The sequence below is a fragment of the Petaurus breviceps genome, unplaced genomic scaffold (assembly GCF_028583685.1).
Source record: "Petaurus breviceps papuanus isolate PSGF00001 unplaced genomic scaffold, PetGlider_PUasm1.0 188, whole genome shotgun sequence".
Taxonomy (NCBI): domain Eukaryota; kingdom Metazoa; phylum Chordata; class Mammalia; order Diprotodontia; family Petauridae; genus Petaurus; species Petaurus breviceps.
In genome coordinates this window covers 23,292,474-23,314,731 of record NW_027185804.1, presented here as the reverse complement: position 1 = coordinate 23,314,731, position 22,258 = coordinate 23,292,474, and the positions used below count along the sequence as shown (strand labels likewise).

General features: G+C 42.2%; 1 protein-coding gene across 1 annotated transcript in view; it reads right to left on the bottom strand.

The window, feature by feature from the left end:
• The window catches only part of KIAA1549L (KIAA1549 like), a 297,003-nt gene that overhangs the window by 13,889 nt on the left and 260,856 nt on the right, over positions 1 to 22,258 (bottom strand). Inside the window, exons 17-19 of the mRNA XM_069091091.1 lie at positions 13,471 to 13,821; positions 4,973 to 5,070; positions 638 to 786 (exon numbers count right to left, since the gene is read on the bottom strand). Coding sequence (XP_068947192.1) covers positions 638 to 786; positions 4,973 to 5,070; positions 13,471 to 13,821 — 598 coding nt within the window. The remainder of the gene's footprint in view (positions 1 to 637; positions 787 to 4,972; positions 5,071 to 13,470; positions 13,822 to 22,258) is intronic.

Genomic DNA, 22,258 nt, shown 5'->3' with positions numbered 1-22,258 from the left:
TCTTGCCCCCATGCCTTTTTGTCGGCTGTGCCCCAGGTCTGGAATGTTCTTCTTTATTCCTGACTCTCTGAATCCTTGGTTTCCTTCAAGACTCAGAGCAAATGCTACCTTTTCCAATGGGCCTTTCCTGGGTATCTCCCCTCCCCACCAGCTGCTGGCATCTTCCCCTTTGTTACCTTTCATCTGTCTCTTCCATTAGAATGTAAGCTCTGGGACGGCAGGAACCATTTTTGACTTCCTTTTTATTCCCAGGGCTTAGCACAGTGACTGACACATACAAAGCATTTAATAAATGCTGGTGGATTGATTTTATAACATAGAATATATAAATAAAATAAAAAATATATTTTATAATATAAAAATAAAGATAAATAAGGTTTGTGATTGTCTACAAACATTTGAGCGAGTTTTGACTGGCTCTCAGGCCAGTGATTCCTAAAGTTGGTCCAAGCTTCGGAAAGTACTCCTCTCTGTTACTTAGCACAGGCACGATGGAAGTGGGAGAGAATATGCCAACTGGAAAAGGGTAGTGATCTGGCAGAGCTAAGTGTAATCCCCTGAGATAGAGGCAGCCACTGTGTCTACCTGGGCGTGGCCCCCCTCGGTGAGGTAAAACTCCATCTCTTGGTTTTCTTACCTGAGTAATTTAAAGCAGACTGGTCCAAGGGAGTGACAGAGACCGGGCCTCTGGAAACCTGGGCAAAGGGGGTGCCATCGTGCAGCTGGGCTTGCTCTGGGCCGCTGGACTCAGACATTCTTGTCTTGCTGCCAATATCAGAAGTGGACCTGGGAGGAGGCAAGCAGTGTTACTTAGGGTTTCCAAGGGAACGGCAGTCAGCTCATCTCCATGGAGTTCAGCTAGAGGATGGCGGCCTGAGCACAGGGAAGGTGCATTGAGGGCTGGCTCCAGGGTGGGGTGGGAGGGAAGCGGTATTCAGCTTCAAAGAAATACCAGCAGAATCACCTTCCTCGGCTTCCTGGCTACTCTCCCTGATGGGCTTGGGTTACACTTGTCTGAGCTCCCAAGCAGGTCACAATGGCTAAATTTACAAAAGAAAATAAAAGAAACCTTGTGTTTTCAGACACGGCCACGGAGGTATAACCTTACAGCAAAATTCGGAGAACAAGGTAAGGCCCAAGACTGGGTCATTTCTAGACATTCAAGTCCAGTTGTCCCCTAAGGTTGACTTGGGCGTCTTGCTAGTTACCACCAAATTCAATTTTCACATTAAAAAATGCACAAAGCAATTAGTGCCCTGTATTAACTGGGGATGCCTGAGCGAGGTACCGATGACATCACTGGCAGCCAATGAGCACGCTTCGTTTGAAGCGAGTGCTCTAACCCTCCCCGCTCCCTCCTCTTCCCCCACACACCTTTGCCGATGGAACGGTGTGATGCAGGGAAGACAAAAGCCTGGGCTGGGATTAGCCGGGACCTCACATTGTACCCCAGAGCATCAGGCCAAGATTCGGGAGGCTCGCAGCACCTGGGAAGTGAGCTAATGGGCCAGGGAGGCAGGCCTGCCAAGGCTGCTGTGGCGCATTCCGGTTGATGCTGAGAAAGGAGGAGGTGCAGCCTGGCGCGGGGGCTGGGCACTGTGGCCGCCGGGACTCACGCTTTCAGAGGCAGCTGCAGAGCCCGGCAGTGGCACTCGCACTTCCCACCCAGTTTAACATGCCACTCTTCCACTTAGTGCTCACAATGCCCCGACTGCTTCAGGGAGCCTGCTGGGGGAGGGGTCTGAGGGCTGGGGAGGTGCCCCCTCCCCTCAGTGACAGTGCCCAGCTTGACCCCAACTCCATACCCCCTGCCTTTTATTTCAGATAGCCCTCAAACTAAGGTTGCCTTACAAATCAAGGCACGAAGGAGATAAGGTTGGTGGCAGAACCCTGCACCCCAACATCCAAGCCCATGCGGCTTTGCTCCTTGCCTTCTGAGGGTGTCTGTTATCTAAGAATGAAGAAGAGGGGTGGCTAGGTGGCATAGAACAGTGGCCCTCGAGTCAGGAGGACCTGAGTTCAAATCCAACCTCAGACACTTAACACTTACTAGCCATGTGACCTTGGGCAAGTCACTTAACCCCAATTGCCCTGCCCTTCCCCCTCCCCCCAAAAAAGCAAATAAATTAATTTAAAAAAAAGAATGAAGAAGAGGCTAGGAAGGAGGGGCAGATGCCAAACCCCAGTGTCCTAGGCATGGCAGGAAGGAAAAAGAGACTATTGGAAAAACACCCCTGGAAGCCCCTGAGTGGCAGCGTACAAAGATACTACCCATAGCCTTCAGGAGCAAATCTAAGCTCTTCTGTTTGACTTTTAAAGACTGTTCCAACTTGGGCCCCTTCTTCCCCTCCACAAGCTCAGCAATTCAGCTACACTGGGCTTCCTGCTGTTCCTCATACATGACAGGGTGCCTTTGAACTGGCCATCCCTCACGCTTCTAGCATCTCCCTCCTCCCTTCTGCCTCCTGTGCATTCACATTATATATCTACTATACATGGGAGGCAAACTCCAAGGCAAGACACTGGAAATGTGGAAGACTGGGCAAGGTCTCTGCCACAAGGTGGGATTTGAGCTGAATCATGAAGGAAGCTGGAGATTGTGCCTTCTACAACAGATCTTTTCTGGGTCTCCCTACTCTGAGAGTATCTCCCATTTACGATGGCTATGTCAACTACACAGATACATGTGTGTGGGTACATGTTTTCTCCCTTATTAGAATGTGAACTCAAGGAGCTGACATTCTAATGACAGGGACCTTATTTTTGCCTTTTTATCTCCAGGGCTTAATGCAGGACTTGGCTTAATGAGGGCTTAATAAATAATAATAATAATAATAATAATAATAATAATGTATAATATTATATAATATTATTATACAACTATACTATATATATATAACATAATTATAATATCATATAATTGCTTTGTCGTTCTATATTACGTAATTATAATAATATATAATAAATAAGGGCTTAATAAATGCTTCTTGACTAACCTGTGGGAGGGATGCCCAAACCTAGACCTATTCCAGAAATCATCCAGGAATGCAGCCACTTAGGGAAAATCCCAATTCTATATTTTTCCATCCAATTTGGTTGAAAGGTAGACCTCATCCTTAGTGCAGGCTTCCTTTTTGTGGCTGCCCTTGGAGGACATCTGCTTGGTTATCAGCCCCTGGTCCTCTCTCCTCCCTGACTTCTGCTCTCTGTGGATACTGTATCACTGTAATTAACTGTCGGATCACAAAGCCCTTGGGAATCAGCTCCCCAAGCTCACAGCATCAAAATCAGAATTCTGGAGCTTGGAGGGGCATCAAGAGCTACTTAGACTAACCTGTATATACAGGAATTCCATCTACTCCACACTCAACAAGTGGTCATTCAGGCTTTAAGAGAACTTCACTGAGAGGGGCCCAACAGTGTTCCCTGAGGCAACTCATTCCATCTGGGGATAGCTCAATTTGTTAGGAAGCTTTCCCTGACCAAAAGCTGAAACTGGCCTCTTTGCACCTTGCACCCGTGGTCCCTAGCTCTGCCCTCTGGCTCAGGAGAACTGTTCTAATCCATTTTCCAAGTGTGAGTCCAGCAATTACTCGAAGATGCTTCTCTCCTCAGTTCCTCCTTCTCCAGGCTGAACATTCCCAGCTCCTTCAATCACCCCTAGCAGGGCAGGAATTCAAGGCTCTTCACCCTCCTGGCAGCTTTCCCCTGGACACTCTGTAATTGATTGATGTCCTTTACCAGAATAATATACCCAGAATTGAATTAAGGAGGGGAGTGACTCTCTCACAAACATCTTAGGATGTGGAGGCAGCCCATGAAACAAACAGGAAGAAAGCTAGATTTGGAGAGAGAAGAATTGGGTTTGAAACTGAGCTCTGCTATTGTTTCCTTTATAACCTGAAGATAGTCATTTAACCTTTCTGGGCCTCAGTTTCCTCAACTGTCAAATGTTAGATCATCTCAAAATCTAGCTCTAAATCCCGAGTCTATGAAATCCTCTAGTCCAACATCCTCATTTGGCAGAATCAGGCCCTTCGGCCGCTGCTCTGCTCTGAGGAGGCTGGAGAAACTGAGACCCAGAAAAGGGGAGGGACTTCAAAGTGACACATTGAGAGTTAGGATTAAAACCCAAGGTTCTTAGTTTTCAATTCAATTCAATAACTGTTTATTAAGTTCCTACTCTGTGCCAGGTACTATGCTAAGCTCTGAGGATGCAAATGAGAAAGATATGCTTGCCCTCAAGAAGCTTACAATCTAATGGGAGAAAATAGTATACAAAAATGCTCTCGTGTGTGTGTGTGTGTGTAAACTGGAGGTACCCAGCACAGGACCATGATATTCCATGGATTTGAAACCCAACTGAGTTGCTTATGGGAAATGGAGAGTCACCTGGAAAGTTTCGAAAGGGCTGAGCTCTCTTTAAAGGAAAGTCTGATTGTTCTGGGATTGGGATTCAGTGTCCTCCTCACACCAGTCAGTATGATTTTGTGGATGGTTTCACACTTTCATCTTGGAGAAAACAAAGGCAGAGCCCTTTCCAAGGAAGGCACCTTCTCTCCTCCCCTCCCCTCCAACCTGTCTGGTGAGACTCAGAATCTGGTACATCCAACACTGACCTCCTGCTCCATCTCCCCCTCCTTTTCTTTTTCTTTCTCTATCTTATCTTCCTTTTCATCTTCTTCTTGATTCTGGTGTTATTTTTTTTTAAAAGACATGAAATGTGTTCCATTCCTTTTATTTTCCCCTTCTGTTGGAACACACTGAGCCCTTTGGACACAGGGCATGTTTAGTGTTGCCTAAGTGCCCTCTGGCAAAACCTGCCAGGGAACTGGTTAGAGGCAACTCTCATTTCTTTGTCAGATGACTGGTCAAAGCATACAGCACCTTACTGCTCCTGCTTCCATGAGCCCAATGAGCCCCAGAGATGGAGAGATTCTCCAAATAGAGCAAAATAAAAATAGTAAATTACCGTCTGAGAGAAGCAACAGCCACGGGACCAGTCCGGGGAGGTACCGGAGGTGGAGGGGACCCCATGACCATCTCAGGAAGCTGGGAAAACCTGTAGGCCTGAATGAAAGAAACAAGAAAATGATGTTCACGAAAAAAATCCCAACACTCCAAACTACTTAAAAAACTGAAACCCACCAACCAAAAGAGTCCATATTGTACATTATTATATTTGCTCATCTTCTTTAAAATGACTCTAAATCCTAGTTCTTTCACTTACCACCTATGTGACCTTAGGCATTTCATTTAATCAATCTGGGCCTCAGTTTCCTAATTTGTAAATTGGTAGATGGCCTCCAAAGTCTCTTTCAGCTATAAATCTATGGTCTTATGAACCTAGCCTCAACCTCCCTTTCTAGTGTAATTATTCTAACCCTTTCACATGCTCTTTGGTCCAGCCAAACTGACTCTCTTGCTGCTCCTCACATGAAGTATTCCATCTCCTATCTCCCCATCTTTGCATAGGCTGTTTGCCAGCCCTACCATGCATGCCCTCCTCCCATCTGTCTCTTACAAGTCCAGCTCAACAGCCACTTTCTCTGATCCCCCAGTATTAGTACCCCCTCCCCAGCAAAATGACCATGAATCTCTTTTTACACATATTTCTATTTATACACATCATAGACTAGCTCTCCGCGGGCAGGAACTGTTTCATTCATGTCTTCATGTCACTAGCGTTTTATTGAGTGGGCATTTAATGCATACTTGCTGACTAAATGCTTGTTGGCTGATCTTAAATGGAAATAGACTTGCCAGGGTCTGGATTTTGATAGCTACTCGTTCTCCTCACCTACGCTGTCTACAGAGGTTTTTTTCTCTCTTATTTGAGGTTTTTACAAATAGCAGAAGTGGGGGAAGGGGCACAATCAAACACTAACATAATTTAAAAATCAAACAAATGTTCTATCTAGAGAGAAGGCCAGGGGAAGTTGCTTGGGAAGGGAGACATGTAGCTTAACCTCTGAAGCCAGTCCTGGGCTTTCATTTGCTAACATGGCAAACTGGGGCCTCCAAGGAGGCATTTTTACCCGTGAAGGAAAAAGGCTCCTTAGAACTTCTACCGCTTCCTCAGAGCTGGGTAGCAGCAGAAGGGCCTGATCTGGGACCAAACTGATGTTTTAAGCACAATTTCTTCCTGGGTCTTCTGACCTTTAGGGAACATTTCCTTCATTCTGTCTAGGAGGGGAAGGACAAGGGAATATGAGTACAATAGTCAGGAAGAGAAGATGGGTTGATCATAGGATATGGGCAAAGCATTATAGGTCTGACTGTGCCACTGGTACCTCCATGGTGTCAGAAGAGAAAAAAGTATGTTCGGTGGACCCTGTTTTTATGAACTCCTTGGAGGACACACAGGATGGGCACAGGGGGTGGTGGTGATCTGTATCAATAAAGCATATGTCCAAACTGATGACATCACAGAAGAAAAGTTCCTAAACACAAGAGTTATCCAAAAGTGGAATGAAGGACTCAAGAGATAGTGGGCTTCCCATCACTGGAGGTTTCCAAGCTGGATGACCAAGGATGCTATTAGGACAGGACTTATACTAGAGGACCTCACAACATGAGGCCCTATATCCAGGTGTTTCCAGCTATATTTCACCTTATTCCCCTGCCGTCTCCTTGCCAGCCACTTTGCCACCAACAGAACTAGATAGGGTAGAGTCTTCTTCCATGAGGGAGACACCCTTCCCTGGTGTCAGAGGGAAATTTGAATTCACCGTATCAATCAACCAACTAATCAATCAATAAACATTTATTAAGCACTTATTATGTGCCAGGCACTATACTAAGTACTGGGGATACAAAAAGAGGCAAAAAATCCCTTCCCTCAAGGAGCTTACAATCTAATGGGGGGAAACAACATGCAAACCATTATATGCAACACAAACTATATACAGGATAAGTAGGAAATAATCAACAATCACTAGGACTAAAAGGGGTTAAAGATGGCTTCTTAAACCCACCTGTAAAATGAGCCATAGAAGGAAACGGCAAAACACTCTAGTGTCTTTGCCAAGGAAACCGCAGAGTCATAAAGAGTCGGACATGACTGAAATGACTAATAACAACAAAGGCAAGGCTTCTTGTAGAAGAGAGAGTTTAGTCGGGACTAAACCTGAAACTGATGATGACAGACTCTGGGCAATGGGTCGGCTGACTAGGCTAGCACTGAGTCATTAGAATAATAATAATAGCTAGCATTTCTATGGCACTTTAAAGTTTGCAAAGCACTTCATAAATACTCTCTCATTTGAGCCTCACAGCAGCCTTATGAGGTAGGTGCAATTAATGCCCCCATTTCAAAGATGAGGAAACTGAGGCAAGGAGAGGTTAAGTGACTTTTTCAGGGTCACACGAGTAGTAAGGTGTCTAAGGCTGGTCTTCCAGACTCCAGGTACCACCTGGCTGTCTCTAGAACTCTTATCTCTTTCCAGATTCCAGAAACTGTATGCCTTTTCCTTTGAGGGAGTTAAGACTGCGTCCAGTGTGTCAGAGGAATAGTTCTCCTGTTAGAGAGAGATTGTTGCTTAAAAGCAACATCTGGCATGGCCCACCAGGAACCACAAAAGGTGCCTCAACAAATTGATGCCCAACAAGATGAATAACAACTATTGCAAGCAACAAAGTCTCTCTGGGGTCTGCATTTTCCTCAATCTTGCAAATGAAGGGAGCCTTGGCAATTGTCTCAAGATCTCCCAGTTACTAAGTGGGAGAAGGTGGGTTCTGGAGGTCATCTCCTGATTCCACATACTGGGCTCTTTCCACAAGAGTCCACCAAGCTATGGTGGCTTCTTATATGCAGCACATGGAGTGGTCTTTCCTCTGTTTGGCGTTTAAAGCCTTTAAGAACTTTACTATCACCTACTGGTCCAATCTTCTTACCTTTTACTCCTCTCTAAGTACTCTCCCATCCAGCAATATTGCCCCCTATATGCTCTTCTTACACATGACACTCCATCTCCTGACTTAATCCTTTCATTGGTTATCCCTTATACCCAGAATGCACTCCCTCTTTGTCTACACCTCCTTACTTCCCTGACTTCCTTCAAGACTCAGCTGTTCATTCATTCAGGAAAGTTTTATTGTAACCCCCTAGCAAGTCCCTGGCTAAACACAGGGGGGGATAAGAAGATAAAGAAAACACTCCTAATTGTAGAAAACTGAATATTCACCAGGAAATCTTTCTTGGTGTCTCCCAGGTTCTGGTGCCTTCCTCTCTAAGATTATTTTCCTCTTAATTAACACTGTGCATAGATCTTGTATGTATAAGTTATTTGCATATTATCTCCCCTATTAGAATTTGAGCTCCTTGAGGGCAAGGATTATGTTTTTGTCTTTCTTTGTACTCCCAGCCCTTTACATAGTGCTTGGCATATTAATAAATTCTTGCTGGCTGACTTATTTCCTCATATTTTCTGGGTGATGGCTATGAGTCTGATGAATATAAAGTTGCCCAGAGGGAATTTGGTTTTTTCCTATTCTTAGACCTTCTGACATAATCATCTCTTAGCTAATTGGAAATATTCAGTTTTCTTCAATTAGGAATGCTTGAGGTCAGATGTTTTCTTTTATCTCCTTATCCCCTCCTATGCTTAGCCAGGGACTTGCTGAAGGGCTCCAAAAACTTTGCTGAATGAATTAATGAACATAAAACCCTTTTCCCCAGCTTCATAAAAAGGAGTTTACTATTCCACTCTGATTATAGGTCCATAGATTTAGAGATGGAAGGGAGCTTAGAGGTCATCCAGTCCATCTTCTTCATTTTACAGATGAGGAGACTGAGGCTCTGAGAGCATAAATGACTTATCCAATGTCACATAGGTAGCTAATAGCAGGGGAAGGATTTGGACTAAGATTTCCGAAGCCAGCAGCATGTCTGCTGCATTTTCTTTCCTGGGCCAAAGGAAGCAAACAACCATTGAGTCTAAGAATATCCATACTGTATATAATAACCAAGAGGAGAAAAGAAGCAGCTGATGGTTCTGTGCACTATCAGGATTCACTGGAGGTGATACAGATCCTGACCTCCTCGTGTGTGCCCAGGGAGCTCCATGCTCTGAACAGCTTTTCTAGGCATACAGTAAGGGCCCTGATGTTAGAAGGCCAAACTTTCTTCATACTCAAACCAACCCTACAGCCAAACTCTTGGCATAGATGTTTGAGGGGAGTGAGATACAGGAGTGAACAGAACAGATGAGGGCAAAACTTAGCGAGCAAACAGAGGAGAGGAGAATCTGACCAATGTCAACTCTCAGGTCTGTTCCTGACCCAGAGCCTTGCTGGCAACAACAAGGCTGTTTGAGGGGGTATGGGAGGGATCATTAGGCTAGGCGTAAGTCACATTGTGTGCCTTCTTCTATCCTGCTAATAACATTCAGATTACTAGCATGATAATTTTGTTGTTGAGTCATTGTTCAGCCCTATTTGGGGCTTTCTTGGCAAAGATCCTGGAGTGGTTTGTCATTTCCTTCTCATTTTACTGTTGAGGAACTGAGGCAAACAGGGTTAAGTGACTTGCCCAGGGTCACACAACTAATAAATGTCTGAGGCTAGATTGGCACTCACAAAGTTGAATTTTCCTGACTTCTGGCCCTACACTGTATCCACTGTACCACCTAGCTTCCCTAGATGTTTAACAAATACTTGATGACTGATTGTACAGTATTGTACGGTATTCAGATGAAATCAGGTTAAAATAAACATTGAGGGTAACCTTGAAGGCAGGATAAAAGAAAGAAGTGTGTGTGTACACACACACACACACACACACACACACACACACACACACAGAGCCCTATAGCAAAGTGTAGCCTAAAGGGTGTGCATGTAGAAAAGAGAGAAGGCTTCGAAATAAAAGAGGGGGAGAAGGAAGAGGAAGGCAACACACAAAAGGGGCTGATTTCTCTCCCTAAGAACCCATTACTTTTTTTAAAGCTCAGCTCACGTGCCTTTCCTACAGGAAGTTTGTCCCAATTCCTCCAGCTGCTACAGATTTCCTCCCCCAATATAGATTTACTTTATATATTTTTACATGTGTACATGTTGTTCTACAGATAGAATGTGTGCTCCTCGAGGGTAGAACTTTTTTTCTTGGAGGGGAGGGGGAATGGAATCTGTGTATTTCCCATGCTTATCACAGTACCTAGCACACACACATATATGTATGTGTGTGTATGCATGTATATAAATATACATATTATGTATTATATATAACATATGTATTACACACATACAGATATTCTCTCATATGAGAATGTGACCTCACTGAGGGCAGGACTGTTTTTGTCTTTCCTTGTATCCCTAGGGCTTAGCACAATGCCTGACACATAGTAGGCACTTAATAGATATTTATTGATTGATTGCTACCTAAATACTCTTGGTTCATGAATGAAGAGGGCTTGCCTCCAGCTGGAGCCATCCCCTTGCTCCAATGTTGTAGATAAACCCAATGACTTTCCTAGTATCTTTTCCCCTTACCTCTATTTGGCAAAGACCTATTACACTGTAAAAGAACTCTGACTGGTCATTAGGTATCTAGTCCATTTTTTTCCCGCAGACTGCACCTGTAAAGCATGATCAAAAGTCTCCCAGACTGCAGAACAGAAAATTTCAAATTGCCAGGAGTAACCTTTATCATGATTTAAATGGCATTGGCCCTGCCAGCAGCATTTAAAACCACTGGCTTTCAATTATCCTGGGGGGAAGGCTCTGATCTTGACCTTGTGATGGCTGCCTTCCCCTCTCTGGCGACAATGAAAGGTAATCATAGCTGTGGTTTCGGATGGCCACCATTTATATTGATTTCTCCCATTATAATAGGACAGGTTACATTGTAATAGCTGGTATTCAGAATCATCATTTCCACTGTGAATTGCTAAGCACTTTCTCCTTTCATAAAAATTTGTACAGAAGGTGTTGTTGGCAAGAAAAAGAAATCCTGATAACAAAGACCTTGTCTTTTAATTTCATTCTTCTTCTGATCCCTCAGATACTCTGTGGATCAGTAATTACCTGTTTTAGGTGGCCTTCTTTTTTAATGAGATATAATGCTGAGACGCCTCCTCTTATTATCATCTCCTTTCTACTACCCCATCATTATTTTATAACATTTTTGTTTTCACATGGTCCAGGATGGTTTTGAAGGGAAAAAAAAATTATTCCATTGAACTATGATGTGATTTCAGTGAGTTGTGATTTTTTCTTGATCATCACTAGTTGCGTCCTTTATCCTGGTCTCCTAAGCTTTTCTTTCTGAAGTCTGAAGATCTCCTTTGATTCCTTAAATCAGAACATTTCAAGTCAACTCAATGAGTCATCTTGGAATCAGAGGATCTCTCTGTGCACCCAAGTTTCTGACTCCACATCCAGGGCATTGTAGAGATGGGAAGGAATTGAAAAGAGAAAGAAATGAGGCCATGAATTCATTTGATGGGAAGGGGATATAACTTGAGAACTGGGTGAGGAGGAAATATTTGGTGGCCTAAGCTCAAGTCAGGAGGTTGGAAAAGAGAAATGATATTCAGAGAGGAAGATGGGAAGCAAAGAAGCATTTGTCAACTGCCTGCAGCGTGCAGGGCACCAGAATGGAACTCCTGATAAAGACAGGGTGTCTGAGAGAGATTTAAAGAAGCTCCAGGGGAAAGAAGAAAGGCTAAGCACCATAGGCATGGCATACTGAAGAGACTGAGGGAGAAGATCTGTGAGAAACCAGAAGGGGAAACAAAGAGAAAGATGAAATCCAATGTCTCATGCACTAGCATATGACACATTTTTCAAAGTTTGGAAAGCAAAAGCTAAAGGACATTCTCTATATTAGAGGGAGAAAAGAAAATGCATTGCAAAAAATTGCTTCTTATACCTGATGGCACCTTATACACACATCACCCAAGAATCATAGCACTTTATACTTTGGTACAGTGGAATATCACTAAAATTGGAGTCACAGGAGCTGAGTTCAAATTCTGGTTTTGCCACTTCCTACCTGTGTGACTGAAAAATTCTACCCCTTTGGGATTAATTTTTCTCACTGGCAAAATGAGGAAGTCAGACTAGGTGGTTTTTAAGCTTCTTTCTTTCTAGAGATCTCTGAGCTTCTGAGATGTGATTTCATCTGTATTGGAACCCAGGTCCCGTGACTCTGGAGACAGGTCTCTTCCCACTTAGTATGGGATTGCCTTCTAATGATGAGGGTCATGACTCCTCTAGACGTTGGCAGATGGATCCATGAGTTTGCTGTGGTCACCAAAAGTCATTGCTATTTGGTGAGGAGCCTGCCTTCATGTTGTCCTTCAGACAATATATTGACCAACTCATACAAAAAGCATTTCTAGCTTCAGAGAACCTGCCCGAGCTCACACTCCATTAGTATGAACTGCAAAAACCCAGAGTGTCACTTCCTTGCTATGATAAGATGAAGCAACAGGACTTTCCCCCCACCTTGGTTTCAACCTTTGATTTCATCAAAGTGGAACTCCCTGAATGGAAATTCACTTCATCATTGCAGAGTGGGAACTCATTGGCAATATATAGTCTTGGAGAGTTGCCTGATGGCACTGAGAAATTACATAACTTAGGATCATGAGATCATGGGTCCAGAACTGGAAGAGGCCTCAGAAGCCACTGAGTCCAACCCCCTCATTTTACAGATGAGGAAACTTAGGGAAATGCAATAACTTGATAAAGGTCACACACTAAGCATCAGAGGTAGAATTTGAACCATAGGATCATAGGTCTAGAGCTGGAAGGAATCTCAGAAGTTGTCTAATCTGATCCCTTATTTTATAGATAAGGAAATTGGAGCCCAGGGAGGTTCAATGACTTGTCAAAAGTCACACAGCTATCAGAGGTAGAATTTGAACCCAGGTCCTCTGACTCCATTCATTGTACCACACTGCTTTCCCTTTGTGCATAGTCACACAGCTAGCCTATGTCAGGGGAAGGGCTTGGAGTAAAAAATGGGCCAGTATCCACACGAACCATAATGTCATACCACATTTCCTCTCTGCAGTTTGACATTAGTCAAGGTACATTGGTAATAATAATGTCAGGGAACTGATCTCTGATTAACCTCCTCACCCCTTACAACAGGTGACATCTGTATGGGCCTTAATGTTGGTCAAATTCTTTACATGTCTTGCTTAATCTGATTCCCAAAGTCACCCTGTGAATTAGGTAGTATAACTATCATTATCCTCATTTAAAAGATATGGTAGTTGAATCTCAGGGAGGCTTAGCAACTTGTTCAAGGTCACATAGACAGCAAATATCAGGTCTTAGGACTGGAACCAGGGCTCTTAGGAATTCTAAATCCTGGGCTCTTTTCAGTACGTTACAATATGGCGGCCATGGGGCATCAAGGCAGTGCTACCCAAGAATGAATTTGGCCTTCCCCCAAAGACAGGAGTCTCTCTGATGTAAGATGACTGGGCTGAGGAGAACACATGAAATGATACTTACAGGCCTCGGCAAACTGTACTGGTACATTTCTGGTCGGTAGGTAGGCACCCATTGCATTCCAGCCCTTGACCGGGTCATGGTCCCAGGCGCACTCGTTACCACTTCAGAGTAAGGGAAGTGCTGGGCCGAGCCGTAAGTGTCCTGCTGCCTGTTCTGCCCACCATGGCCTGCGGAGGCCAAGCTGAATGCTTCTTCCAGCAACATGTGCATCTGCTGTCTGACTTCATCAATGGACGGCTGAGAACTGAGGGTGGACGTCTCCGAATGACCTTTCACCTGGCGTGACCTTGGGAAGCCTCGAGGCTCATTGACTCGGTCAATGTTAGTTTCTTCTATGATTTCAGGTTCGGTCTGTGGGATAAAGCAAAAGTCAGTTCTCAAGTAATTGTGCATTATTTAGGAAATAATTGATGGTTGATTTTTTAGTATGATTAAAAAAATAATAACTGTCACTTACATAGTACTTTTAAGGTTTGAAAAATACTTCACAGGTATTATCTTATTTGATTCTTACAAACCCCTGTGCAGTAAGTGCTATTATTATCTCCATTTCACAGGTGAGGAAACTGAGGCAGAGCTTAAACAACTTTCCCAGAGTTACACAGCAGATAAGGGACAATTATAATAAGTTTATAGCTATCAGGAGAGAATAGCGACCTGAATTCTGATTTAAATTGATACAGGGAGCGAGGAAATACCTTCTATCAACCTCCTGAAGAGAAGGTCAGCACTTCTCATCAACTTAGAAGAGTCTTAAAGAGTTGTCTCAAGCACTGAGAGGTTAAGTGAATGACCCAAGGTCACACAGCCTGTTTGAAATTTAGGCAGCACTCGAACCCACATCTTAAGGACTCTAAGGCCCGCTCTTTGTCTATTATTAAGCTTCTTCACAAGTAAAAAAGTGAAAAGTAAATATATTTACACAAGGCTTTACAATTTATATAGTGATTCACCTATATTGTCTTTCATCCTTTACAAGAAGTAAATGTCACCGGCATTATTCCAATTTTGCAACTGATGAAACTGAGATTTAGAGAGGGTAAGTGGCTTGCCTGGGGTTGGAGAGTCAGCAAATATCAGAAGCAGGTTTGGAATCCAGGTCTAGGCTGGTCTCAGTTTCAATAATCTTTTCACGAGACCACAGCTGCCTTGCGAAATAACAATAGCTACGAATTCTATAGTGCTTTAAGGTTTTACCTAAATGAGTTCATTTAGCTAAAGTGAGACATCATTTCCCCTAAGCCTCTGTTATCCTTTTCATTCATTTGACAAATGTGTTTTAAGCTCCTACCATGTGGGAGAACACTGTGCTAGGTTTTGCAGTGTAGGAGGATGCCAAGATCTGTGACTTGCACAGTCGACTTCTCCCTACTGTCAGACATGGAATTTGAGGGTGCTGTTATGAGATTCGTTGGCTTAGGTGCTGGAAGAGACACTGAGGATAACCTAACTTAACACCCTTCACTTTATAGATAAGTAGACTGATGACCAAAGAAAGGAAGTCACTTGTCTAAGGTCACACTGCTAGAACATAGCAGAGGAATGATTCAAAGTCAGCTCTCCTGAAGCCGAATCCATTTCTCCTATTCCCCGTACCACATCCTAGTTCATCTACCAAAGGGGCTGAAAATCCAGGCTTACTGTCAACATCATTCACAAATTCTTTTTTTTTTTGCCTTTTGGAGAGCAATTGGGGTTAAGTAACTTGCCCACGGTTACACGGCTAGCTCTTTTTGTGTGGGTGTTAAGTGTCTGAGGCTGGAACCAAACTTGGGTCCTCCAACTCCAGGGCTGGAGCTCTTACTGTGCCACCTAGTCGCCCCCACAAATTCTTTAACATGTTGCATTTAATACATATTATCTTCTTTGATCAATAACATTTTTAGATTTATCATTTGATCAATAATATTTTTATTAGATTTATCAACCTATCATTTATCAAATGAGATTTATTACTTAGCAAATGAATTAATATTTGCAAAGTGCTTAATACAATGCCTGATACATAGTAGGAGTTTTAAAAAATGCTTGTCCCCTTCTCCTTTTCTTTCATTATCCCTATATTGAGGCTTCTTCAGAAAGACTAACTCATATACCTAGTAAATGACAGCTGGGAAGCATACCCAGGTCTTCCAACTTTTAAGCAGAACTCACTAATTTGTAGTGCCTGACACACAGTAGGTACTGGATAAATGTTGGCTGTAATTTTCCAGTTGGCACAGTTTTACCACTCTGCTAGGTGCCACCTATGTACACAGCAGGCCCCATGTCCCTTAAACCACAATCAAGAGTTTCAGGATTACATCTATCTGTCATTTCCGAAAATCCTTGACTCATGAATGGCTCAGCCTATATGAAATGCAGACAGTCTCTCCCCTTGTCCTTGATAGCAAATAGCTAAGGACACTTGTCTTTTCTTTTGGAGAGATTTCTGAACATTAATTAGTTGATATATGCTAAGTACTGGTCATGCATTAAGTGTGGGTTTTGAATCTATTTTCCTGTGGGTTTCTATGAGACAGCATCTCTCTGTTTTACAAAACATTCGATTGGAAGGGACCTCAGGTCCTATCTAGTCTTAACCTCTGCTATTTCTTTTAAAAATGATGCTTTATTTTTTGCATTAAAAAATAACAACATTCTATCATGGAACCCACCTCCCCCATATATAGACCCTCCTTTGTGGCAATGGAACACAAGTAAGAAAAGCAAGACAACCCAATGGATGTGTCTGACATTGTATGTCTTGGTCCACACCTAAAGAACACCACTTCCCTTTGGAGAGGAAACTGGCTAACTTCATAGCGCCCTCCACTTTAAAGAGAAAAATGAGATGGAGAGGAATGAATTCTATGAAGGTCTCACTAGTAGCCAGTGGCAGAGCTGGGACCAGAAACCAGCTCCCCCCCAAGATCGAAACCCCCTTTGCCAGGTTCAGTCACTCATTTCTATTGGTTCTTGTCTCTCTACTCTTCTGTTTGGTTGTGCTGAGAAATCTCTGAAAGACTGAGTATCCCCTGGAAATAATGCTTGCTAGGTCTTTCCTGATCCCCAGGTGTTAGACCCATGCCCCTCTCAGTTTCCTTGGTAGATTGCCTCATGCCCCCAGGAGAATGTATGGATAAGAACTGTTAAGTTTCTATCTCCAGAGCTTAGCACAGGGCCTGGCATATAGCAAACACAATATTGTTGTTCAATCATCTCAGTCCAACTCTTCTTGACCCCATTTGCATTTTTCTTGGCAAAGAAACTGGAGAGCTTTGTCATTTCCTTCTCTAGTTCATTTTAAAGATGAGGAAATTGAGGCAAACAGGGTGAAGTGACTTGCCCAAGGTCACAAAGCTAGTAAAGTGTCTGCAGCTGGATTTGAACTCAGGACTCCAGGCCTAGTGCCCTATCTACTGTGCCACCTAGTTGCTCATCCCTAGATGGGTAGAACCCCAACAGCCTGAGGGCAGGATGAGCAAGAGCATGGATATCAAAACCACACAGAGGGGATACACTTGGGGGTGTTACAAACGTGGTCTGCTTTATCATTTTGGCAAAGGTCATCCCTGGATATAGGTATCACTCCCATTTTGCAGATGGGGAAAGTAAGGTACTAAGTTAAATGACGTGACAGATCACAGAATTAATCACAGATGGAAGACTAGGTCCTACAGACCATCCCTTTCAATTCAAACACTAGCATTAGGAGATTTCATTCAAATCTTAGCAATAGAAGATATTCTTTTAAATCAATGAAAACTTATTTCATAAGTACTTTTTTTATATGATTCCTCTCTACTGCCAATTTGCCTATATATTTTCTAACAGTTTGGTGATAAAAAATTTTCAAAAAAAAACAATAGTTATTTGCTAATAATATTTTTAAAAATAGATACACCGATTTAAAAAAAACGGATTTTCTCAATGTGTGTCAGGGTTCTAGAGTCACTAATGAAGACATACCTGAGAGATAAAAGAAGGGACAGTACCACACTACCTTTGTAAGGCAGAGCCATCATCTCCTGGCTCTTCAGGGTTCTCTGTGTCTAAGACCTCTAGCAGCTTTCAGCACAGTCCAACACACAAGATGTTGTCTAGAGACACACACTACTCAGGGGAACGCCAGCAGAAGCCATGTTACCGACACAATGAGGTCTCATCCAGCTGTCTTATTTTTCTCTTTTCAGTTCCATAATCACAGTTATAAGGGTTAATTTCAGGAATACCATCTCAGAGGCTTGGGCTCCCCTCCTTTTCTATACAGTCTCTGGGCAGCTTGAGAATGTAGAAGAGGTTGGTACCCTTGTTAGAGTCGTTGGCAACTGCTGCTACCTTCCTATACCTATAGTTCAACTGTCCTGTCTCCCTGACTACAGCAACACAATGAAGTTCTGTGCTTTATAAATATGAGAATTACACAACATATTAATTCTACACATTCATATTCATGGCATTGAATTAGCTCATTTATATTTTATGAGAACGAGGAAATGAAAAGTAATATATTTAAAAATTCACTTAATTAGGAATCCTTCCTTTATGTAATGGGTTGACATCAAAACTCATAACATACAGCAGTTTTTACATCCTTTTAAAATCTCAATTACAGAATCTGAGGTTTTCATAGAAAGAGAGAACCTCAGAGGTCCTCTAGGTCAGTTTTTGTCTAAAGAGGAAGCTCATCTCTTGGATTAATTGGAGTCCAACTACCTGGGATCCCCAGCCAATCAGAGCTTTGCTTCCACTTTTTGGGAAATCTTAAGAAAAAAAGCTTATGTTAAGAATTCATTTTTTCCCCCTTAAAAAACAAAAATATACAACTTGCAGGGTAGGTCTAAGGCTAAATCCATGGCCAGCCCAATCTTGAGTGATAAAACGTCATGGCTACAATAATTATCCTTGAACACTACAAGATACCCAATCAATCATCTATTATGAAGATTTAGCTAGGTTCATTCTATCCTCTTTAGGCTCCTCACACAGAACACTCCATTACCAGATGTCCCCAGATGTCCCCTATGTGCCTGTAATGCACTCCCTCCTCCAAGCTCATCTTGTTCACGTCTGCCATTTTATAAATATTGACAATAGCTTAGTTGTAGATAGGAAGCTGCCCTAGTGCTAAGTAACATCTGACACACACTAGCTGGGTCTTAGACTGTAAATTGTGAAGTAGGTGTTGATTGGAATTGGCAAAGGGAATTTCCACAACATGAATGTCTTATACCGAGGAAATCATAGGTCTGGTCCACAGCAAAATAAATAAATAATAGCTCACATTCATAGGATGGTTTGAAGATCACAAAGTATTTTATACACATTAGTTTTATTTGATCAGAAGAGGAAGCCTTGAGAGGGAAAGAGAAAGAAACCCGGTATGACATGGATAGTAGAGTCACAGAGAAAGGATTCCAAACTAAACTTTCTGACTTTGACTCTAGAGCTGTGTCCATAAACAGAACTGGTCACCAATATATGGCAAAATCTGACAACTGCTAGAAGTGTGAACAGCTTCCAAATCATTCTACCCTACCTTTGATGCCTAGAATTTCTTTATTAGTGATGAATTCATTTTAAGTAATTTTTTCTCCCTGGTTTTCTTTTAAAATACAAATAAGGCTGAAAAGGAAGACACATTTCGAGCCCCTTAGGGTGAATGCTTTTTCCCTCAGATTGTTTCATCTTACAGAAGTTCAAGGTACTGGACACTGGCTCAGGAAGGGACAGACTGGCACTGAAAAGCAGAAAGAGGGGGGTGGAGAGAAGACACCCTTCATTTGTTTCCCAGGGGCCGTATATGGGACAAAGAAGGCATTTTGTAGCCACATTTATTAGGAACGTGCTTGTGGAAATTCAATCATTTTTATTCAGTCTTAGGACTGACTAATGGCTTCAATAAAGTCAGAGTATCTGATTTAAAACAATGGATTAGCCTTGATGGGTAACATGTCAACAGGACTTCAATTAATTTAATTTCTAATTGATTTCCTCTCCTGGGGGGAATTAACATTCATGCATTAGATATAAACTTAAAGAAAATCACAAGATTGTCAACTGTTTTAAAGTTTAACCGCTGAAATGGTTGTCATTCAATCTGACCCCTATGGAGATACCTTGCTTACTCATTGAGTTGTGGCCATGACCTTATTTGCTAGCTGTGTGACCTTGGGTGAGTCACTTAACTCTGCCTCAGTTTCTTTATCTGGAAGATGAAGTAGAGAAGAAAACGGCAAACCACTACAGGATCTTTGCCAAGAAAATCCTAAATGGGGTCATGAAAAAATCAGACATGACTAACAACAACACCACTTCCTTGCAGAGATAGAAAACTATAAGTATGGAAGATGGCATATAATGTCAGCTCTTTTTCATGTGTTGGTCAGTTTTGTGGAACTCTGGCCTTTTCTCTCTTTTTTAAATCCTTTTTTTGGGGGAGGGGGGAAGGCAGGACAATTGGGGTTAATTGACTTGACCAAGATCACACAGCTAGTCATGTCAAGTGTCTGAGGTCAAATTTGAACTCAGGTCCTCCTGACTCCAGGGCCTGTGCTCTATTCACTGCACCACCTAGTTGCCCCTAAACACTTTTATATAACAGATGGCTGTGTGTGTGTGTGTGTGTGTGTGTATACAGATTTGGAAATGTAGGTAACATAAAACCCAAATATTTCAAAATAAATAAATGCTCATGTAATTGCACTTAATTATTTAAGTATTGAATTCCATTGGAATATTTTGAAGAGGCTTTTAAGTAGTCAAACTAATTTATTTTCTCATCTGTAAAATGAAGGGCTTGGATGAGCTGACCTCTAAGGTCCCTTTATGCTCTAAATCTACCCTATAATCTATTATGGTTCTCTCACAGAAGTCCAATGAGGATGAAAGTCATGAATAATGTTGTTAAAAGGACTTAGTCTATGGAGTGTGTAGTCGAGCTACCCATAGACATAAAACTTATTTTGTCTCACGCTTCAGAAACCAAGAGCTTATTTGTTGGGGTTTATGGCTTACAACCAACTTGTCTGTTATCTATACAAATAACCTCTTGACTTCTATGATTTAGGGTTGGATTCTTTATTTGACCTTGCCACCCCCAACCTCAGTTTATTTCCCTTGAAACTACGCTCTATCCAGGCCACAGAAAAATTGTATATTAAGATATTCACATAGGTCCAGAGCTGGAAGGGACCTCAGAGGCCATCTGGTCTAAAACTCCCTAATTTTACAGAGGAGGAAACTGAGGTCCAGAGGTTGACTTGTTCAAGGTCAAACAGGTAATATGCGTCAGAGGCAGGATTTGAATCCAGGTCCTCCAATTTAGAGTCACATGCCTCCCTTTTTCCTGTAGCAACTCTCTTGGATCCATTGGACTTAGGTCATCTTGTGCATGCATCCTGCAACTCCAGCCCACAGATTATTTTTTAATGCACATGATTTTTTTTTACTAATTTAATATTCAGCATTAATATAATGAAATAAACATACTTTTATAACTGTGCCCATTTAAATTAACTAATTTAAATACAGAAAATATAATTTTTCAGTCAGCCTCTCAAAGTGTCCATTGAATATTTTGCTGGTCCTTCATTCCCATTCACTTTTCCATTTATAAAACTTGTAGCTGATGTATAAATACTAATTATCCTTCTGTTTGTTCTCTTTTCCTCATTTTGTGCTATTTCATAAGTTCTTTTCCAGATATTTTTCCCCCATATTTGTTGGTCCCAATTGTATCACAGTACATTAATGGAAACCAATTTAACTCTTTCTCTCCTGGACAGTTAGGTTGTTTCAAGTGTCCCTCACTGTCTCATCTCTCTTTATGTATCTATCATATCTACCTATCATCTATCTCTTTATGTATCTATCTTTACCTATCATCTATCTATATATCTATCTCTACTTATCACCTATCCATCCATCCATCTAGGGGTGTAACAGCAATCACATACCTAGGATGGCTGCTAGCATGGGTTCTTAGAGCTGCTTTACTAGGAAAGATATCTGCAAGGATGGGTAAACAATCTTTTAAAATTACATTCATGAGTTCTGGGGAAAAGTCATCACCCTGAACTTCAGAGAAAATCCAAACAAAGAAAATACAAGCAGAGAAATAAAGACCAACAAAAGGGCTTCTAACTGTCTGAGAAATTGACACAGATCAATAGAAAGATCCAACTGTCTGACCAAGGCAATACATACATAGTTACCAGAGAAAGAAGCACCAGCATCTGGGTTTTTCAAAGCCTGGGGGCTCCTTAACAGCTACCCAGATTCTCATCTGGTCAAATCACAAGAACACTTCCAATGAGTGAGCCTCAAAGTAAAATTCTAACCTAAGAGTATATATGTACCTCTTCAGGGTCAGAGGACATCACAATCCTCTTGACCCACTGCCTAATTACAAAGTAACAAAAGGTGTTGGCCTTCCTGAAAAAAAAAAAAAAACAACAAACAAGCCTCCTCTAATCAAGCTTCCCTTAATGGGATTCCCATAAGGTCTATTAATGGGTGGGGAAGATCTTATATCCCATTAACATTACAAGGGGCCACTTCCAGTCATACTGATTTATATCTTGTCACTGATGTCTCCAGATGTCACCAGATGTCTCCAGATGTCCCAGAAGACAAAGTGAGGCTGGTGACTTTGCATAGCCCTCCCTCACTTAAATCCAATTCGCTTGAAAGTCATGGTATCACCTTCCCGATGTCATGGTCCTCTTCAAGAATGAAGAACAAACAACAATCCATATATCCATCCATCCATCCATCCATCCATCCATCCATCCATCCATCCATC